General features: G+C 40.5%; 1 protein-coding gene across 1 annotated transcript; it reads right to left on the bottom strand.

Annotated features, from left to right (window-relative positions):
- Nucleotides 1-215: 215 nt before the first annotated feature.
- Nucleotides 216-19,025, bottom strand: apoba (apolipoprotein Ba). The gene is made up of 29 exons (XM_028395372.1): nt 18,875-19,025; nt 18,017-18,052; nt 17,437-17,549; nt 17,204-17,349; nt 16,635-16,782; nt 16,344-16,496; nt 16,043-16,167; nt 15,893-15,969; nt 15,341-15,797; nt 15,064-15,208; nt 14,834-14,980; nt 14,383-14,594; nt 13,936-14,140; nt 13,691-13,858; nt 13,402-13,605; nt 13,120-13,284; nt 12,835-13,040; nt 12,556-12,738; nt 12,265-12,395; nt 11,959-12,169; nt 11,694-11,866; nt 11,436-11,611; nt 10,867-10,976; nt 10,411-10,784; nt 2,758-10,320; nt 2,546-2,657; nt 2,013-2,042; nt 1,726-1,912; nt 216-1,617 (listed from the first exon to the last, which is right to left on the bottom strand). Exons 1-29 carry the CDS (start codon nt 18,927-18,929, stop codon nt 433-435), a joined length of 13,197 nt encoding a protein of 4,398 aa, XP_028251173.1. The 5' UTR covers nt 18,930-19,025; the 3' UTR covers nt 216-432.
- Nucleotides 19,026-19,340: the final 315 nt, after the last annotated feature.

The raw sequence follows: 19,340 nt of genomic DNA, 5'->3' as shown, positions 1-19,340 counted from the left end.
CTGGATATGCACCAACTTCACCCTTAAAAGTGAGTTAAATTCACCTTTAGCTTGTTGCACTCTTTGATCTAGTTTTAACCATATTTCTACTATAAAAAATAAAATATTGTGTTTGCTCATGAAAATGTGAAATACCAAAAGATGCTTTAAAAACATTATGGGATAAAAGCTAAGTGTGTTGACTTACGGAAGAAAGACACTATAGGAAAAACAGGTGTATCCAACGATTTTAATGACCCCCCCATCAACAAAAAAATGGCTGGTTCTAATTGTTCCAAATTTGAACACATCAAGTAATCTTACATGACATTAACTTTTACATGTTCTCCTTACATTCTATCTACTTACATTACTTTTAAACTACATTTCAAACAAAAATATCACATTTCATTTTTAGCCATAACGAAATCACTTCATCAGGACAGGCATGGTTCACTGTCTGTACTGTGTCGGCCAATGACTGAAAGACTTCCAATGGAATGGTAAAGGAATTTCAATGTCTGTGGATGCATTGCTCACTCTAACATATGGTGCTGTGTTTTCAGATGCCTGTTGCATTTGAGCTACAAATTCATTTAGTCCTCCATAGAGATGAGACTCAAAAATATTTATTACCGCCACTAGGTCACCATTCACCTCATCCATTGTTAAAGCATTGTAAGCCTCTTGGATCTTCAGTTTGATGTGGTCTTTGGCCTCAGCCACATGCCTTGTTGCCTCATTTGTGCTTTGTCTTGAAAAATGTTGAATTTCTGTAAACACAGATTCAACCTCAGGAGACATTTCCAGGTTTTTATCTTTTAGGTTGCTGAGGAGGTTATCAGCTTTTTCAGCTATGACCTGGGAATGATCAATGAGTGTTGAGTATATCACATTGATGAATCTGATGGTGCCCTCTCTGAGCAGATCATATGCAGAGGTTACAGAGGACTGCAGCCGATCCATTATCTCATTTCCGCGAATGACAACTTCAGTTCCCGGTATAGTGAACTCGATGTTTCTGATGTCATCAGAAATCTTGTCCATGAGGCTAGCAAACCTTTGGCGTGCCCTGTCAGCAGCTCTCGACACAGACTGACCAGCTTGCTGCAGTGCTTCCAGGGCGGAGATCTTCCTTTCTGATCCAGGCACTGTGAACTTTGTGTCTCTCAAAAACTGTGTGACTGCATCTACCAGGAGATTAAACCTATATTTACCAAGCTCTATGGCTCGTCTAGCTATATGAGGCAGACTTTCTATAAGATCCTGTGCACTAATGGACGTGAAACTGTCAGACGCCTGCCTGTACATCTGTCTTCCGTGACCGGCAAATTTTTCAACTGTGTTGTGCAGTAACCCAAAAGATACCGGAGATTCGTGATAGGCTCTTTCCACAGCATTAGAGAGTGTGTTTTTCAGCTTCATGCTGCCACGGTTCAAATCAAAGCCAAAGTGTGCAGTGTGATACTTGTTTATGAATTTGAGCACAGCCTCTGTCATAGCAGGAACTCTGTCCTTGGTGCCCTTGATCACATCGTGGAGGAAGTCCCAGTTCCATGACAGCATTAAGACCAGCTTCTCTGGGTTTCTCAGTGAGGCTTTTGCAACAACAACATCTGTATCCTTCTCAGCAGAGGACTGTCGAGAGAAGAAAGTGAAAAAAAAAATCAGCGCCAATTGTTCTACTCAAGATGAAAATTCATTTGACAACAAAATGTAAATAAAAGACATCAGAGGGTGCAGTACCAGGTAGCGACTGAACAGTTTCCCGTACAGCTGTGATGGAGAACGCCGCTGAAAATGCAATCCAAGAAAACCAGATGAGGGAGAAGACACAGATGCAGTAAAGCCATCTTTGCGTGAGGAGAAACGGAAGTTCATATCCACAAACGTTTGGCTTGTTATGTCAACATTGAGTGTATGACGAGACTCCCTGTGAAAGAGAGATGCTGTTGTTAGAAGAGGTATTTTACATGTGTATTTGGTCAATATTTGTAGGAAATGTCCGAAATATCAGACTTTAGAATACTTACACTAATTCAGACGATGTCTGGCGTTTCATTCTAAAATGTAAAACAAAAAAAAGTTATTTAAGAGGTGTTTGTATATTATCAATCAATAAATCAACATACATGGTACATTCAGGTGATGTTATTATTGGTTATTTCTTCACCAGAGTAGTTCTGAGAGCAGCAAAAAGTGCCAATACTGCAATTTCTTGAGGCTGGCTCTAAAAGTGAGCCACTTCACATAGACCTCTGTGTTAAAATGTCTTCTTTTAAATATGTGAATAATGTTCACAGCCTGGTACAAAAACTGCATTGTTTTTTTTTTTATTGGAAGACATGATTAAATCCCTTTGAGTTTTTGGCTGATCTGTAGGCTTGCTGTAGGAATACAGTGAAAAACGAATTTGTAGAGGCTGTAATATCTTTAGCATGTGAAGCTCCCAATTTTGTTTTCCACCTATAGGTACATAACCTGTGGTACATACAGTTTATTTCATTTTTTGTAAAATCAATAATCAAATAGATTCAGTCTAAAAAAATAGTCTTTTCATGCTCACCTGAGGTTTTGCGCCAGAACATGTTGCCAGTTGACACTGACATCACTGTGAATCAGGTTGCACTTCCCATTTAGATTCATGACCCCATTATCATATCCAATGGTTACACTTGCTATAGAAATGTGAGCAAACATGATAATAAATCACATAAATAAATCACAGAGTCTTAGATGTATTCATTTACATAAATGTGCAGTGTGAGCAGGCCTTACCAGAGAGGTCATATTCCAAGAAGATCATGGTAGAAGTACAGATGGAATTCAGTGATGTTACAAGATCTGAGTCCTTCTTCTCCAGGCCAGCGGTTGTTGAAACGTTGTAAATAGGGGAGGAGAGCTTCAGTGTGGCACTGAAGCCACCAAACACTGGGATAAAGACACTTGAAGGCAGGTGTAGAGCAATTTCAGGGATTTCAACCTTCTGATCTGGAATTTCAATGGTTGGAAGTTCAAAGTTGGAAATCTGGCTGGTGATTTCATTCAGGTTGATGGTGCGTCCTCCAATGGTAAATGATTTTGGCAGTGTAAAAGATGAGACGATGACTTCATATTGTGGCATCTTGAATGAAAGGAATGACATTTTACCCTGCAGATACTCCGTGTTAATATTATAACTGGGTACTGACATCAGCGGCATGCCAGGGAGCATGATGTCAAAGGCCGTGGTAGTAATCACTTTGGGCACGTTGAGGTCTTTAAGATTAATTGTAAAGGGTTCCACGTGCAGGTTAGTAAATGGCACGTCAAAGCCTGGAAGTGAGATTGCAGGGGGAAGAGTTAGGTGGTCGGGTACGTCTGCATTTTCAAAGCGCATGTCTATGTTCCTGATGGACTGTGGAATTTCTTTTACCCAAGAGGGCACTGCAATGTTAATCTTAGGGATGCTAAATGTGATGCCATTTTCAAACTGTTTAGTAGGTATTTCGTAAGTATAGCCATCCATGCTCTTTGTGTACACAATACTAGAAGAAATGTTAAGGAACTGCGCGTTGTTCATATTTGTGACCTGGTCAAATTTGAGCACATCCCAGATGGTCTTCTGATAAACAGGAAGCTTGGCTGACTTCAAGAATGCCAGGTGACCTTCCACTGATCCAGTCATGTCTATGCGCACCTCGGATTCATCATTGGACAGGAGGAAGTCATTAGCATGGATGAAAGATGCCATCTGTTCCTTAGCACTCCAGGAGAAGGACTGTTTCTCTGAGCTGATGGTGACGTCTATGTTCTCAATGAGTCCAGCGTTGCCCAAGTTACTTGGCTGACTAACATCGATGTTCAGTGTTGTTTTTAAAGTTGTTAAAGGTACAAAGTCCAGCTGTCCTTTCACAATGTGTTTCCCATTTGTGCTGAAAAAGCCAAAATCCACATTGTTATTGCTTGTGTGATCAACTGTTGCAAACACACGGCGCAAGGAAACCTCAAGAGCCAAGTTATTTATCAGGTCAAAGAGGAAAATGTTGTCTGAGCTTCGTTTCTGTTTCTCCTGCTTGTTAATGTTTGAGTTTAATATGGTACTGACAGTTGACCGCAGGCCATTTGCATTGAGATAGAAACTACCTTTATTTTCTACATCGCCAGCAAAGTTCAAACTGTCCATTATTGTTATATCTGATTTTGCTTGGGTGGAGCTCTCCAATGACAGATAAGAAGAGAGAGCTTCCAGCTCCCAGGTTACATCAAGGTTTCCTTTGCCTACAGATTTGATCAGAGGAATGTTAAAAATGTACTTCAGTTTTTTCTTGGAAGAGACATTTGGCTTGGTCTTGGTATTTCCGGTGAGTTCCTGGTTCAGTTCTACATTGAGGAAGGGCAGATTGATTTTTGCGTTATTGGTCACAGAAGCTTCCATGCTCCTTTTGGTCAGACTAAGTGCACATTCATGGTTTGCTTCCACATTGTTATGCTCCAGCGACACAGTGGTGGCCAGTTTTATTCCTCTCTTTCTCGTCACACTGGTGGTGCCATCAATTTTTCCATTCAAAATGTCAAACACAGATGTTGAGTAAGCGCCAAATCGAGCAACAATATCCGATTGATTGAAAAGGCCTGCATTAGCACTTAAGGTGACCACTGTGGACTTGAAGGAGAAGTCACACGTTATGTTACCCATAGCTGGGATCACTATGTTGTTCTGAATGTCTGGTAGTGTGAAGGCAGGAAGTGTTATTTCACTAAAGGTTTCTGGAACATGGATGACAGGAAACTTGAGTGATGGAAGCACAAGGATATAGGATGGCACGGAGAAACCCAGCGCTGGAACTTTGAAGCTTGGTGTACTGACTTCCTTGGGAACAAAGTAGCTAAATGCTGGCATCTCGGCCCTGAAAGAAGACACTTGAATATTAAGGATTGGTATTGTGTATCCAGGGACTCTAAAGATTCTCGGAGGCAGGCTAGCAGTGTCAATTTTGTGTTTGATGTACTGAGCCTTTGCTTGGTTGTAGGAATCCTTCAGAAGTGTAACTGCTGTGTCTCTACCTTCTTCAAACTGACTCCGGAGGATGTTGGCATTGTCACTGATGGCAGTGTAAAATGGTTCAAGGTACAGGTCAAAGCTGTGCACATCAGGGTTTTTGGAATATTGAAGCTTCAGGTTCATATCAAATGACTGTTGAGGAGTGGTTAGTAAGGTTTGGAGTCCAGCATTTTCCCATACAGAAAAGTCTCTGACCTCAGGTGTTTTAATTTGAAGATAAGGAATGGTCATCTCAGGGATAGAGAGAGGAATGGTCAAAAAGTCCAAATTAGCCTCTCCATTGGCTGAATAGTGGAAGAAGATGTCCATGTCATTGTTTTCTGCTGCAAAATTGTGATTGTACTTGTACTGATTGAATCTTGCCAAAGCAAACCAACTCGCCTGCTGTTTCTGAGAATTTAGCACAACACGGTAATCTTGCTGGAGATCCACCTTGCCGGTGAGTTTCAGGGGAAAGAAGATCTTTGAGTTGACTTTATTCTTGACATCCAGAGAAATCTCAAAAGGATGGGTCATAAATTCTAATGAGTTAGACATGGTTCCAACCACATGTCCAATGAATTCAGCATTATGTGATGCTGTTAGTGCAACCTTTAAGTCCCCAAGGTCAATTTCTCCATTTAACTCCATGATACTCTTCTTGAGAGATGGAAGCTCAGTTTCACATCTTGCTTCGACAGTGATATGGCTCAGGATTACTGACACAGCAGTCAGTGATTGCTTTGCTTTTAAGGCCTTGAAGTCTGTATCTCCTACAAAAGTTAATTTAGCAGTGCTAAAATTGACATTGAAGTCCACATTGCTTTTGTGTGTCCCTTCATCTGAGTAGTCCTGAATGGACCACTTTCCATTGCCAGTAGTTTCACCAGTAACAGTCACTTTTCCGGAATCCACTGTAACTGCTGTGTTCTGTGTCAGTGACACCTGACTGGAAGTTTCAAGTGATGGGATGTCCAAGTTGTGGTTGTAGGTTGTATCTATGGTTGCATAGATTCCACTTCTTAATGTAAGTGCCATGCTATTGATCAAGTCTGCTGTGTACATTTGGGTTGTGGCCTTGGTGGTAGTCTTGGCAGAAGCTTCTGCAGAGGAGCCAGTAAATGTTAGGGATCCTTCATGATCGATGGAGAAGGCCATGTGTGTAGCTTTAAGTGTTTCTGTGAATAGTAACTTCTTCATTCTGGGAGCCTCCAATCGCGCAATTGCTTCAAAGGTGTATTGCAGTGACTCAATGGGTGATTTGGCATAAGAGTTAAGGGTGGCTGTAAACTGTGGGTTTTTTACTGTGGTTGTTGAGTTCTCAATTGTCCATGTGGTTACTAGAGTGTACTGTGGAGAATTCAAGCGGAAGTCTCCATGAAGTTTACCAAAAACTGGAATGCAAATGTCACTGGAAATTTCAGGAACGTTGATCTGTGGGATTGGTAGCATTGTGATTTCAAAGTCATCCAGATTTAATTTAGGAATGGTGATAGAAGGGAACTTTATTTCTGATAGAGTTATTTCTGGAAGTGTGAGATCTGGTAGCTCAGATAGGTAGAGAACCTTTAGGTCACCAAAGATGTCCTCTGGGTCAGGTGTCTGGAGCTCGAATTTTCTGACGTCATCTATGATTGCAACGATTTTAGCCTTGATTTCATCAAAGTCTATGGTAAAGGCAGGGATAGTGTATTTATTAAGAATGGTAAACTCAGGGAGTGAAATTTGAGCTGGAATGCTGATCTCCTGCAGTTTGTTCAGGTTGACTGTAAATGACTGAATTACAAGATCAGTAAGAGGCACAGTAAAAGTGGGAACTTCAATCTCTGCTGTTTTCAGTTTGTCTAGAACTTCATTGAGACCTTGTTTCATCTTGTTAAGGATCTCATTGTCCTTTGCCACTTTTATGATCTTCTCCATCAGTTGGTTGACGTGCGTAGAAATAAAGGCAACCATGTTTGTGTAAGATTCACTTGCTCTTTGGAGGTAAACATACATTTCATCTCTAATATCCATGTCAAGGATTCTTTGCCTGATGTCCTCCAGTATATCCTGCACCTTCAGTTTGATATCATTGTAAAATGCAGTGTCAATCACATTTTTCAGTTTCTTTAGAGCATCAGCTACCTTTGTGTTTTTGAGTTCTTCTAAGTATGTAAAGATGGAATTTTCGATCTCTCTAAAAAAGTCCCGAACAGCTTCTATTTTTTGCACAATCTCATATGTTTTAACCTGCTCATTGATATAACTTCTTAGTTCATCAATCTTCTTGTTGGTCTCATCAACAAATGTGCTGTAATCAAATTCCTTCATTGACTGAAGCATTGAAGTGATATATTTATTCAGGTCGTTGATGCTTCTATGGAGGTCGATTGCTCTGAGCTGGTCTGTCACTGTGTTCAGGAACTCCATCATTTTATCATAAACAAATTCAAACTTGATGGGTTTCAGAGCTTCAACCACTGACCGGACTGTTTCTTCAATTTTGAATTCCTTGACAAGAATCACAACCTGGTCCATCAGCTCCTTAAATATATCATCAAGACCATATTTTAAAAGGAGATCCTTCACGTAAGTATAGACTGCATTGAGCTTGTTGGGGATTTCGTATTCATCAATCCAGTTGACAATAACATCATTCATTGATTCCATCACTTTAGCAATGTCTGAGTATGGGATGTTATATGACAGCTGCTCAAGATGTGCAGACAAGTCAATGGAAAGAAGATAATCCTTTATATCTTGCATAAAGACGCTGATGTCAAAATTTTCAACGGCCCATTTTACTTCAGACAGTTTGTTTTTGATCATCTCCATGATTCCATATTTGGAATCAAGCTCACGCAGGAAGGCAGCACTGCTTTCACTGAGCTTCTGTAAATCAATCTGCCTGACAATATCCTCCATGACATTAAGAACTTTGATGAATGACTGCTTTATTTTGTATTTCTCATCAAAGGCCTGAAGCTGATCTCCAATATGTGAGAGTAGATTTGTCACCTTGTCTGCCAGATGTCCATTCTCAATATGATCTTTGACTGCCAGGATGAGCTCTTGAATTTTGGTGGCTACGTCCAATACAGTATTTTCCAGATTCTTTCGCAAATTGGTCACTGAAACCTCTAGGTCCTCCATTGTTACAGCAAACTCATTGACCATATAATCAAGTTTTTCTTTCACTTGTTTTACTTTGTTCTCCAAGTCTATTTCTTGCATTAAATCTCTCACTTTCACTGGTAGCTGATCTAACATGGCTCTAAAATCAGTGATGAGCTGGTTCACATCTAAACTGAGAACAAAGCGTTGCAAAGATTCCAGGGCTTGCACAAGTGTGGTCTTCAGCTGCTGAAAAGCAACAGGGAAGCTCTCAATAAATGGAATCTCGATGATATGACAGTCAGTGTTCTTGTCATACTTGAGGAAACCAACCATGCTTAATTCTTGTCTTTCTGGTGTTGATCTTTTGTATTTGCTGAAAATGTCTGTTGACATTACCCCTGAAAACTCCAATCCAATCTTCTCAGGGTTATTGTAAGTACTGATGTCCTGGTCATAGACATGTTCGTTCAGCTTAGTTTTTAATTTCCACGTGAGAAGTTGGTCACTTGGCGTCAGGACACCATCAAACTTGTTCTCTAAATTAGTGGAAGACTCCCCATTTGGAAGCATATGTGTGGTGGACACCCGGCTGTCATGAGAGTATGCAAAAGCAAGAGGCTCAGCTTTGAGCAGCAACTTGCTGTACAGCTGTCCACTGTGCTTCCCGTGAAGGTCGATATCTCCATCGCTGTTCACAACAGCGTCAACAGTAATGCTAAAAGGCAGGGCCATGGTGCGGACGGTGCTGTCAAAACGCAGAGGTCGAGAATTGATTCGTGCTTCACAGTTTGACTTGGATGATAGTCCAGCAAATTCAAGTTCACAGTTGTGGCTAAGCTGGGCATTTAATGCAATTCCAGATGTACTGTATTTCATCGTACCAGCCATGTCATTATAGGTGAGTTCGTATGTATGTTTTATGTTGTGATTTTCTCCATATGCTCCCTTAATGCTTCCACTGAGATCAACCTTGATTGGTTCGAGCTTCACATGGCCTTTGTTGTTCAAACTGACATCATAATACCTGAGGTCATTAGTCATATCAAATGCCATAAGAAATGGCTTCATATCTACCTTGGTGTCATGTTTGTAAGTTATATCTTCACAGATCATGCTGTCGGTCTTGGAGCGCATTTTGAGTGTCCACAGAGTGACGGTCAGTGTGTGGCTATTTTCCGTTTTCATCTGCTTCAGCATTCCCTTTGAGTTTCCAGTAAACGTCAGAGCCCTTCTGTTCAAGACAATGTTCATGTTGTTGGTTGTGGTTGCATCGTATGCATGGCCCTTGAGTTCACCATGCAGAGAGGCCTCAGCAGTAGTGATTTTACCCTCGAAGTTCAGCTCTCCTCTGCCCTCTTCAGCCATTGCCTTGGTTGTGCAGGACAGGGATGCTCCATTCCTGTCTATGGCACCATTGAAGATGTTCTCCACTGTCACAGGGCTACACTGAATGCTGTTTGTTCCACTTGTGGTCAGACCATTTCTTGAGACTCTTACTGAAGCCTTATGCAGTCCTCGACCTGCATCAAAGGTGAGGGAACCCTCAGAGTTTACCTCAAGGCCACTGGAATCCAGGGACCCTGTTATGAGTGAGTATGCCCTGTTTTTGTCATCGTCTGCCTGTGACTCAATTCTGAGAATGCCCATCTGGCTGGAAAGACCAAGCTCCACTTTGTTATTTAATGATTTACCCAGGGCTTTGGCAAGAGCATTGCACTTAAGGGTCAATTGTGCATTTTTGTACTTAAGCTCTGCTACATGCTTAAGCATGTCCTTCTGGGTGCTGGTTTTAGACACAATGTTCAGCTCGGAATTGGCATAGACTCCTTGGATCATGTTGTGAATTTGAATGAATGGTGAGTCAAAGTGCAGGGTGGATTCGCCTCTTCCTTCTAAATCTCGTGGACGTAGGTTGTAGCTGTTAGTGTAGGAAGTGTTGGTGTAGAATGAACCCATTTTGAGTGATCCATCCACAGTACCATCTCCTGAGACTTGGTCTGAGTCACGGGTGGAAGTTGACTGAGCAGAGTAGTAGAGGGAGGCCTGCACGCCCAGTGGACTAGAGGCTTCAATCTTATAATTAGCTCTTGCATTCAGTTGGTCCGTCACTCTTACAGTTTCTAAAACACTGAAACTTGTGTCAATGAGGCTGTGGCTGAAGGAACTGTTAAGAAGATACTTGAGGCTGTCATCTGCTCTTCCTGACATCATCCCAGTTCCTAAAAAAATGAAGAAAAAAGAAATGAGTCTAATATCCATACCATTTGTTTTCTAAAATATAACAAACCTCTTTGATCAACATCTTGTACCTTCAAGTTTGTATGACAACAGATTGAAAGGTGACTGAGCCACAGCCTTGTACTGTGCAACATAGCTAGGGACATCAAGAGTGTTGTTGCCTCCAGAGATGGAGCCTTCCCAGCTGTAGAAGTTGCTGTTGATCTTAGTGGATGCCTCAGCCAGACCAAGAAGGGGGACAGTAAAATCCAAAGATGGTGGTACAGTGAATGATGGCAGTGGATAGCTATTAGGTGGGATATGCAGGCCTATCTGTGGTACATCTATGACGGGCACAAATAGAGCCTTTGGGATGTTCAACTCTTCTGATTTTTTGCCGCCAAATGGAAGAGGTATTGAGATGGCCATCCTATCCTTGTTGAACTGGTATCTGAATAAGCTGTCACTGTAGGCGAGTGAAAATAAAATACATAGGATGACGATAAATTTAATTTGAAATCAAATATAGTTCTATTATAAACACTTACGACTGCAGAAATAGTTTCTCAGGCAGGGTTGGCAAATTGTGGTCTGAGATGCTCCTCTTAGCGAGATAGGGAATTTGTGCTGACAGTTTGTCCAGCCATATGTTAGCTGCCTTTAGAGTTACATAAAGAAAAATGACAATTCACGTCAAACAGAAACACTGAAAAAAGATGCTAAGATCTACTAATATTGTGTTGTTTCTTAAGAAACTGACTTACTACTCTACTATCAAATATGTTGCATTTTCTTATTATTATTACTAAGTTGGAAGAATGAATCAGAATGACATCAATACAATCTGTCACAAACTTGGAGGCATTATGTCAACATGTATACAACAGTATAATAGTTGCACTATGGGAAATGTAGGCAGACCTTTATAAGGATAAGAAATATGTGTGATATAACTATGAATGCCATGCTACATGGATTAGTTGCACATAATGGCACATCCTTTGCTGATGGGCTTGTGTTTGATCATCATTTTTATAAAGTATTACTGATACCTAACACTGCACAGACTGAAAACATCTTATAGTTAATATTGTAAATGCAGTGTCCAAAACTGTACCTCAATTGCTTTGTAGACAATGTGACGCAGTTTCATGTCAGTCTTTGCCACCTTCTTGTCCAGGACATCATCAATGAGCTGTTGGAGCTGCCTGTGATGTTCCTCTATAGTTGGTATCAATTTCTGGATATCTGAATTCATGCCCGATTTCAACTCCACCTCCATCTTGTCATCGTCTGTGCAAAAAAATTCCAAGCACACCCTAAAATACAGTGAAGGTTCTAAATAATCAGTGTATACATGAAGAGTGACATTTACCATATTTTAGAGAGGTTTTTTGATGGTATGATGTCTCAGCAAGTTTGACGATTGTCTCTACATCCATGTGAATATCTTCAGCCTTCTTCAGGTTTGCAGTTACAGATGCATCCGTTTTCAGAGAGGGAATGAGCAGCTGGATTTGTAGCATGGCTTCTCTCATCTCTTGAAGTCTGCATTCAAAAGAAGGAATTAGATTCATAAGAATGAAGCTTAATTTGCTAATAAATTTTCAGCACATTCAAAGCATTAATGTTATCTGTACCTTGTGCGTCCAACAAGAGTCAGCTGTGGAATGTTCTTATTGGTGACATCAACAGTGATACCTCGCATCTTGATTTCATCAGCACCGTTGTCAGTTACAGCCAGCTTGATGCCTGCTTCCACATCATAGTCAGGAACGAGAACCTCAGCGGTGAAAGTGTTTTTATTGCGGTTGTATTTTAGTGCCACCGTGGCCTCTGATGATTCATCACCTAGTAAGAGCAGAAACAAATTAGTCACTTTTAGTATTAGCAGCTCCAAGATCATTCATTTATCCATTGTGGACCATCATAGTGTGTGCTAATACCTTCTGCCCTCAGGGTCAGTTTCAGAGATTCTACCTTATGACGACCCTTTTTACCCTCCCTGAGTGTTTCGTCAGTCATGGTGGCAGTATACTCTGAAATTGTCCCTGTAGGTTGGATTTCCAGGGCAAACCTGAAAAAGTAACAAAAGTGTGATTTATTCTTGCTCTGTTCTTCTATTAGCTGTTTGGTTACAGTCATGAGACCATGTCTTGTATCATATTTTGACGTTCCATACAATGCACAGTTTTGGAAAATAGCATTTCTAATGTCAAATTTTTAAATGCAGCCACCTGGTTTCTCCAGTCAGGGGGTAATATGGAGCCTGGTCAATGGAAGTAGCATTGGAGTAACGCACTATTGTGCACAATCTCAGTCCACTGAATAGGGGCTGGCAGTCAGTTGAGTCGGACCGATCCTCCACCAGGGATGGCACGATCTTTGTTTGACCAGACGACATTGACAGCAACTTGTTGCTGTGTTTTAAAGAGGCAGCAGAATGGTTAACATAAAACAGTAACATAACAGCGACCACGGAAGGAGTGTTAAATCATTTGATAAGCGCCACTGACCTGATGCTAAGCAGCTGAGTATTTGACTGAGGAGCAGGGACAGACAGTCTTATCTGGTTTCTGCTCACGATGACTTTAGCATTGAGGGGACTCTCATGGTACAGGTTAGTGTGCATCTCGATGCCTGCATCCACATAGTCGGGAATGTGTACACCCATTTGGGTGATGAATTCAACCCCAACTGAAGGCATGAAGGACAAGCTAGTCTGAAAGGATACAACAGGACAGCTAGAGACAACAATTCAAAGTCAATATAAATGCTATATTTTACATAAGTGGACTTACTGTTGCTGAGGGATTCAGGCCCCCTTTGGCACCGGGGGCAAACACACCAGCCAGTGAAAATTTCAGAGGAAAGCCAGAGGCAGTGGGTAGAGAGAACACATTGTCCATGAAGATGTAGTGAGCAAATATTTCATTATCAGTCCCAGATGTCAGTGCAAAGAAGGCCTTTTGGGAAGAACACAGATTAAAATGAATATAAGTGGAGGTCATAATTAAATGTGATACAATTTAAATGATCACATATATATATATATATATATAAATGTGATGTATAAATCTGACCTTGGCAGGCAGTATCCTGATGAAAAGGTTGTTGTACATGAAGAGAGTCTCAACCAGTTTTCTTAGTTCAGTGGTCTTTAGGTATCCTATCTCATTTCCCAGAAGTCGCAGATATGCAGTGGCCTCAGGGGCCTCAGAGAAACGCACATCATTCATGAGCTTCTGGAAACTCTCTGTGATATCTTTAAGATGATTTTCTGAGGTCTGAAAGATGTATTAGTTGCATGTTTTAGTTATGCCCTCTTACCATGAGTAAACATTCTCAGATGTGTCTGAAAGAGCTTTTCACCTGTCTCTTCATTCTGTCTTTTGGAGCAATCTTTTCCAAAACCTCTCTGAGCATGGGGGCTTTGTCACCTGCCAAGAGCATGAGTTTGGAGATGGACTCGGGGAAGAAACCCTTCTCCCCAAAAAGGGCTTTGATTGTTGGTTCAAATCCATTTCCTTCAACCCCAACCTTGAAGAAGAGATTTGGATTGTTTGAAATTCTTCATAAATGGCATTGTTGTTACATACTATAAGTTGAAACCGTACCTCAAAAATGTCAACGTAGTCATCAAAAAGCTTCATGGAGCTCCCCAACGTTAGGTCTTTAGGTAATGTGTCCATGTTATTGAAGATGATGTTGCCTTGTACTGAGCCCAAGGTGGAGTCTATTTTGTAATGACGTGACACCCTGTCAAAGATGTTTGTTGGTGATAGATGCTCTTTTAAGGCCACCTCAATGTACTCCTTAAGTCTGAGGGGAATAAAGAACAATTTGTTAGGTTAAACACATGGTACTTTTTACTGTCCTAAATCAAAAAAGCCAGAGTCCCTGTTTATACAATCTGTGCCTTAAAATCTGGAACATTAAATGTCTTTGTTTCAGAAACAAAAAACATAACAATGACATTTAATTCAGTTTGCTATGGTAAAAGGTCAGAAGAAATAAGCAACATTCCTTCAGCTAATAAACTGGTGTTCGTCATAAGCACTTACTGATCCATCGGTGGCTTGTCTGAGTTGCGGATGTTGTTCAGGTGGGAGACCACAAAGCTCTTGAGTTGCTCATCACTTTCACTGTCCAAACTTTTAATAATGTCTTTAATTAGGGTTTCGCTTGGTTGATTCATCAGGGTCAGGTAAGCTGCTGCTCGTTTTTCAACTGGACTCAGAGTGTCCTGGTACACTTCCATGAGAGCTGCTCTGATCTGTGGGTGACCAGAAAAACAACTTCGTTTTATTTTATATAACACCATTAAAAACAGAGACAGACAGATAGAAATGCAATAAAATCAATATATATATATATATATATATATATATATATATATATATATATATAAAAATGTGTTAATTTAAAAATAAATAAACAAATAACTTACACACTAGTTGACTGTTTGGTTCAAGTATGTAATTAAATGTAGAAGATATGTTTGTGTGATTGTACCTCATCAGTGATGGCCATTTTTCTAAAGGCCTGTATGGCTGCCTTTTGGTTTGACAATGGAATATCTGTTTTTTTGACACAGTGCAAAATGGAGGAGATCAGGCTGGGGTTGACATCTTGCATGGCTGCACCCATGTTACCAACAGCCTAAAAATCACAAAATAACATTAATCTGCAGCAATGACACAAAATTTATGTGAATCCAAAAGTATGGGTTTGACTATCAGTACCTTCAGTACTAGGAAGGACACCTCTGTAGGGTCAGGAGGTAAATCAGAGTCATCGTACTGGATTTCTTTTGAGCAGTCATTTAGGAGTGTCTTCATGAACTCTGACACATCTGTGACCACTGGAGTGATTTCTCCTGTATGGAACCTATGGACATGAGACAGAGAATAATAAAATGATATCCTCTATGGTCACCTCAATCAGTTACAGTGTTTGAAAACAAGGAATAAAAGATTAGTGTGTAGTGTTTAATGCTGCTATATAAAGTCTGTTACTCACTTATTGACTGTGTTGACCAAAGCATACATTATTGCCTTGCTCTGTTTGTACTGAGCCATGCTGAGCATATCTCGGATGAAGGCAGCATTGGGGTCAGCCTGTAGACTCAGCCCATAGACCAAAGCATCCACCTCCAGTGACACCCCATCAATTGTCCTGATAATCTGCAATATGGCACTGTTGCACTCAGGGGTTCCACACTGGAACAAAGCCTGCCAGGTGAGCCAACCTGACACATCTCTCATCTCAGTGACTGTCTGGCTCAGGGTCTCATTCCTCAGGACACGCAAGCTGGACACCAGCTTATGGAAAAGGCTGGTCCTCTGTTGGCCCTGGTCTGTGCCTGCCAAAGCTGCAAGGTCCCGCAAGGTGTTGAGAACGGCATCCTTAGTCTGCACTGGTGTTTTATCGTCAGGGTCGTCAAAGTGAAATGGCTTGCGCTGATCATGATTCATATCTGTGTGCATACATATTTTCACATTATTTTTTATTATTTTTTTTACATTTTACAGACAGATAAGGGAGAACACAGCGCCAGTTGAGAACACTTACCAAATACTCTGTTGCTGATCCTCTCTGAGTTTTGAAAACTGAGCTCCTGGGTCACCACAGATGACATTCCATTGTCCCTGCAAGCAGCAGGAACGGCGTGCATAAGAATGCACTTTATACACAGAAATATTTGCTCAGAATATGACTTACTCATGGGAGAAGGGCAGATAGATGTGTTTTTCTGTGCATGTTGCAGTGGTGATGTACTTCCCCTTGTTATCAAACTGGTATTGGCATTGCTGAGTGCTTGAAATCATCTTGGACATAGGACTGTGCTGGAGAAAGAAATACAAAAAAATGGACAAACCATTTAACCTTTGTGCATACTGTGACACATGGCAGTTCATGAGTTATATTTTAGGCAAGTGTGTCTAAACTTGTATGCAGAGCGTGTTGTAGGTGTAGGTCAGGAAATAAGGTTAATTTCCACAACTGAAACTACAACACTAACCAGCTTTTGAAACAGGGCCAGGGGGCTGTTGGTTAGTTGCCTGCTGTAGAACTGGTCACACTGGGACAGATCTCTGGATAGTGTCACGTCTGTGGCGGTGTCCTTCCTTGTGTTCACCATGTACTCTGTTAAACACTGGCCATGCACTGTGCTCTAGGAACAAATGGAAACAACATTTGTGCTACATTTATATCTGAACTGTGTGTATTTGATGTGCCCAACCCAGCTACAACCCAATAATCTGATCATTATTATCAGAGAGGCCACATTAAACTGTGAAAAGATACTAACCATGACACTAGTCTGGTCATCCTCTATGACTGGTACCATGAGAGCAGAAATGATGCCTCTCTTAATATTGAGGATGTTGACAGGCTCATCGGTCTCTGGGTAAAGATGGACATGTTTGTCTTCCTCCACAGTGAACTTCAAAGGGTTCCTGGATTAAGAATCGTTGATGTTAAGATCCACTAATATTTGTCTGAAGCATCCTGAACAGACTAGTTCTGCGTATGTAAATATTTGCGAGGTCTAATGTTACCATTTCTGCATTGAACATTTAATCAACTGCTGTTTTTTCTTCCATCAATACAAATAGTTATGCCTTTTTCAGATTCTAACTTTAATCTCAGAATTCTCAATCACTTTATTATTATTTGTTTTCCCAGATAGAGTCAAAATTCTTTATAGAAAGTCCTGAAGTTTTGTTTAAATGAGTACTTCATAAAAAGTCTAGAATCAAAGTTTTTTTTTCCCAAATCACTTTGAGAATTCTCTGCTCTTTAACATCCCAGCTGTTAACTGTCTCATATATGCCCAATCCCATCTTCTGCATGCGAGTCAGATTGTGTTGTACTAACTTTGCCATGGCAGCCTGAAAGGCGTCCGAGCCGGGTGCCTGCTTGTACACCGGCTGGCCCTGGGGATCCATGACGGACACCTCACTGAGAGCACAGTCCTTGGTGTGCATGATGAACCTGCACCTCTGGGGAACTTCGATCTCTACCTGCAGATATGTGACAGCAGAATCAATGAAGGAGCTCTGATAAGAACAGTTTATGTAGTAAAGTGGGACGCAGTCACGGTCACATACCTGACAGGAGACTTTGGGGCCGTTTCTCAGGTGGGCGGTGCCCACCACACCGTTCCGACTCTCTGCAGTGTACTGGTACACATATTTTGTGTAGGTCTTAAATCTGGATGCCACTGTGTTAATATAATCATATTATATGGTTAAATTGACTGTCTACGAGCTTTGTTCCTGTGTGCTAATTACATCATAAGATAAGATTATGTCCTATATATATTCTAGCTATCTTAACAATTGTTCCTTCCCTGCTGTATCATAGGTCCACAGTTGGAGTTCCACATCATCACTTAGCAGCAGACCTTTGCACCATGGCAGGTAAGTGTTCCTAGCAGTCAGCAGCAGCTATTGTACTACATCATAAACAGCAAAGAACAAAAGTCCACCAGCCCCTCTAGAAACCAGGTCATGTGTTTATCAGTTTAGCAGCCTCCATTGATCTGTTAGCAGGTCAATGTGTCTGTTTGCAACGCCATACCTCCTATCTAGGGTTTTAAAGTTGAAAGGCTTGTTTTTGCATCAGAAGACCAACGAAATAATATATAGTTTTAATAGGAATGTAACCGGTGTGGAAATCATTACTTACACACACATTCTGAAGTCTGATCATTATTGCTTTCCTCTGGAAAACAAAAACAAAGAGTAAAGGATACACATTACTCATAATAATCAGAAATTAATACAATAATTCTAAACTATAGTGGGTAGTGAAGTGAAGTAAATGGTTTAATTGCCTGGTTAAAAGTATATTTTCGGTTTAAGATTCATACATTTTGCTACAATTGCTGTTAACATGTGCAAGAAAATGCTTAATCAAACAAGCTACTCTAATTAGGTCATCCTTAATTATATACATGGCAAAAAAACTAACAAAAAAAACATACTGTAATGTTACACCTTTTAAAATTTCAGTTTCATACATACCCTACAAATATGAGTAAAAACTATACAGCAAAATTTCACGCCAATGCCATTTTTTATTTTGCTGTTTTCCTGTTACATTGAGCAACAGCAAAATTAATAACAATAAGCAACAACACATTAAAATTGTTCTCTACCAGGCTGGTCAATGAGCACAAATTTGGTTAAATATCTATACATTACAAACCAGACTGTTTAACAATGACTTATATTAACATAAATGACAGTGTATTGCATTTGCCTAAAAAAGCACCTTTATAAACATATTTTTCTCAGTGTGTTAAAATGGTTTAACATGCAAAATAGCAGCACACCTTTCTTATTCCCAAAACACATCGTACAAATGCACGTTCAAATAAAAAGAAAATTCCTCTTTCACTTTCAAGATTTGACATCCTGGTTCACTGGCACTAATGTAACTAATGACACAAAATCACTGCCTATACATTGCAGCTATATTATAAAATACCACTAATAAAACTCAGATTCCAGTTGTTATAAATCAAAATATATTTCCACTTACGTGCCAACGTGCAGCTGCTCAGCAGCAGTAATAGACACAGCTTGCTGTAACCCATGATGGGCTAAAGAAAAGGGTTTACTCTCTGTTTCCCAGGACTCTCAGTCTGAACTAATACAGCAACGGCTTTGCTCAGATCTTTTATAAGGTTCCTCTCCTCTGAGTGCCGGTGACATCAGACTGTGCAAAGCCAGGGAGGTTCTATCAAAGTTCAAACTCTGACTAGCACCAAAGGTGGTTAGGTATACGGTTGTGTGCAAAGTGTCTGCCCCCTTCGTGATTTCTTATTTTCTTTGTATGCTTGTCACACTTAAATGTTTCATATCAAACAAATGTAAATATTACACAAAGATAACACAAAATGCAGTTTCTAAAGTAAGGTGTTTATTATTAAGGGAAAAAAATCCAAATGTACATGGCCCTGTGTGAAAAAGTGATTGTCCCCTAAACCTAATAACTGGTTGGGTAT

Source organism: Parambassis ranga, chromosome 22 (assembly GCF_900634625.1).
Source record: "Parambassis ranga chromosome 22, fParRan2.1, whole genome shotgun sequence".
NCBI lineage: Eukaryota > Metazoa > Chordata > Actinopteri > Ambassidae > Parambassis > Parambassis ranga.
The sequence above is the reverse complement of the archived record's forward strand: the minus strand, read 5'-3'. Positions and strand labels throughout refer to the sequence as shown.